Raw genomic sequence first — 2,581 nt, 5'->3', positions numbered from 1 at the left:
ATTGTATATTTTTGATGAATACATCTGAGTTTGGGCAATTGTAGTTCTTTAAAGATATGTTATTTGAGAAAATACATCGACAATTGTTTCATATACGTCCGCGTATTTTACATGAAATAAAGGTTATACTTCAGTCTTCAATTGATCGTATGGTGGTTGAAAAGAAACCGATCATTTTTCCCCAAATTAAAACACTGGATTTGTTATATTTCTATGAAATTTGTTGTACGGGATTTATGGCTAAATGTCTAGAAAATATCTCGAAAACTATTTTCAATTATCCACACATGAAAGTATGTTAAAAAATATTTGATTTTTTCATCTTAACTCTAATACTTATAAAAATTTCAGCACTTGTATTACTTTTCCGATCTGGTAGAATTGGCTACAAATAGATCATTTTTAGGTGTAGATGCTTTGCCGATAATTGACAAGAAAGACCTTCTATGTGTGACTTTTCCAATCAAATTCAAGGATAATCGAAATAAAATANAATTGACAAGAAAGACCTCCTATGTGTGACTTTTCCAGTCAAATTCAAGGATAATCGAAATAAAATAACATAAAAAACAACAAGTTTGCAAAATAACTATGTTTTTATTAATAAAAATTATATATTTATACATTTTTTTGTTTCTATACTATACTGTAAATTATACAATAATAAAAATATAATTGTATATACATTAGAGTTTTCGTACTTCTCCCGTAAATGCGTTGTATTCCATTTGACAATCGTGAATAATTACACAATACAATGATGTTTTATCGGGAAACTGTTTAGAGCATTCGAAATCCAAACGTAGATCAACCGTTGAAGTCTTGACGGTATCGTTTTGTTTAGAACAATCGATCACAACTATGGGTCCACGTTTTTTGTAATTTATATAATCTAGTAGAGGGTACGGATCTTTACGACCGTAGTACATTGTTTGGAATTGAGTGTACGAGTTGTAAAACGTTGTATACTTGTTGTTGTCGAAATCGGCGTTTTGGTTCTCGTATGGGTATTCGTCCGCATTCAGATACGCTTTGACGTTTCTCAATGAACAGTGATCGAAATCTCCAAGAACGTGTTCGTTCTCATTACCCATGGCAATAAGTAGATATCTGGGTTTTTCCACATTCGAATAGGTGCGCACCGACCACGTGTGATGAGTTGTCTGCGGTACCAATGGGTAAACGGCAACATCCCAGTGTTGAAATTCTAACGGGAGCCATTTCTTGCTGTCCAGAATACGCATAAGACCCAGTTCGGTTTTCACGCTGGGTTCAAAGTACTTTACCACCCATTTGATTTTCGATATTTTCACATTGATTTGTTTTATCAATGTTGCAACTTGCGCTTTATCGTCTGTTGTTGTTGTCTGTGGAACAAATGTTACAACAGTGCTATCGGTACTCGATCTATTCAACACGAGTGTCTGAGTACAGTTTATCAGTGTTCGTCGGTATTGTTCAAAAAATCCCATGCACATAGACAATGGACATTGCGCCACAAATTCAGTCCCATCTATGAAATCGTTGTTGTGCAAGATTTGCGCATATTTCCATCCGGCAGGTTGCAATCGTCGAATGTCGTTGGGTGTGAGCGAACAATAACCCTTGATGGTTGTAGCCACTCCGACATATTTTATCTTGTCCACTTCTTTACCATTTACCTCAAATCTGATTTCGTCGAATAAGTGCATGAGAAAATTTTGCCCCATAACCATTTCACCGACTGTTCCAACTGGTGGTTTTTCCAGTTTTCCTTCGATTTGCAAATAACTTTCGCACGGTACGGTGAATTTCTCCTTGTTACGTACCTCGATGCGGATTTCATCGTTGTGTTCGTACGAGTTGTTGTAGCTCTGATGTTCTAGATAGTATTCACGTTTTACGCTGTCGTCTTGTTGACATTTTTCCAACACGTGTAAGTACTCGGCCATGATTGACTCGACAACCTAATGATTTTAAAAATTCAATATTTTCCTTTGTGAGTTGTTGCTGCTGCGATAGCGTCACACGATTGTTCCGTTGCTCCGTCGTAGAGTATATGCCATCACCCAAATGATGGTGCACTACACTCTTGTTGAAACTCAGAGGCATTTAAAGAGTGTCAACACGTTTTTCCAATATAAAGACACGGTCATCGACTGAATAAAGTTCTCGAGCCAGTGCTTCCAAACGATAAATTGTAGCTGAACTGTTGTTGTTGTTGTTGTTATTGTCACTGTTTATCAGCTGACAGCTATTGTCGGATGTTTGAAGGAGCAGTAATAGTTGCACGAATGTGACTAGTATGCACAAAAATAATCCAATATGTGAGGAATCAATTTGTTTTATACGGTCCCATAACGTCATCGTACTTTCATCCATCTTGTTTGATGTGTAGACGTACTGTTAATTTTTCACCTCTTAAGTTGACACGTTGACCGTCTTGATCGAGCAATGTGATTCGAATCGTATTCAATACGTTTGTGTTTAATGGATAGTAAACGACTTGTCTGGGACATTCGATAATACGGTAACCCGGTGGTACGTTTGGAAAGAATTCATGCAATGTATGCGATTGACGTCCTTCGTGGTACGAGCCAAC

At 36.8% G+C, this 2,581-nt stretch overlaps 1 protein-coding gene across 1 annotated transcript; it reads right to left on the bottom strand.

Moving 5' to 3' along the window:
* Positions 1 to 349: 349 nt before the first annotated feature.
* LOC126903596 (uncharacterized) lies at positions 350 to 1,931 on the bottom strand. Its single transcript, XM_050681879.1, has 2 exons — positions 510 to 1,931; positions 350 to 441 (listed from the first exon to the last, which is right to left on the bottom strand). The coding sequence occupies exon 1, from the start codon at positions 1,929 to 1,931 to the stop codon at positions 687 to 689; it is 1,245 nt and encodes a 414-aa protein (XP_050537836.1). The 3' UTR covers positions 350 to 441; positions 510 to 686.
* Between the last annotated feature and the right edge of the window lie 650 nt (positions 1,932 to 2,581).

The sequence above is a fragment of the Daktulosphaira vitifoliae genome, unplaced genomic scaffold (genome assembly GCF_025091365.1).
Source record: "Daktulosphaira vitifoliae isolate Bord-2020 unplaced genomic scaffold, ASM2509136v1 Scaffold_4, whole genome shotgun sequence".
Lineage (NCBI taxonomy): Eukaryota > Metazoa > Arthropoda > Insecta > Hemiptera > Phylloxeridae > Daktulosphaira > Daktulosphaira vitifoliae.
Note: the sequence above shows the minus strand (reverse complement) of the source record. Positions and strands in the feature narration are given on the sequence as shown.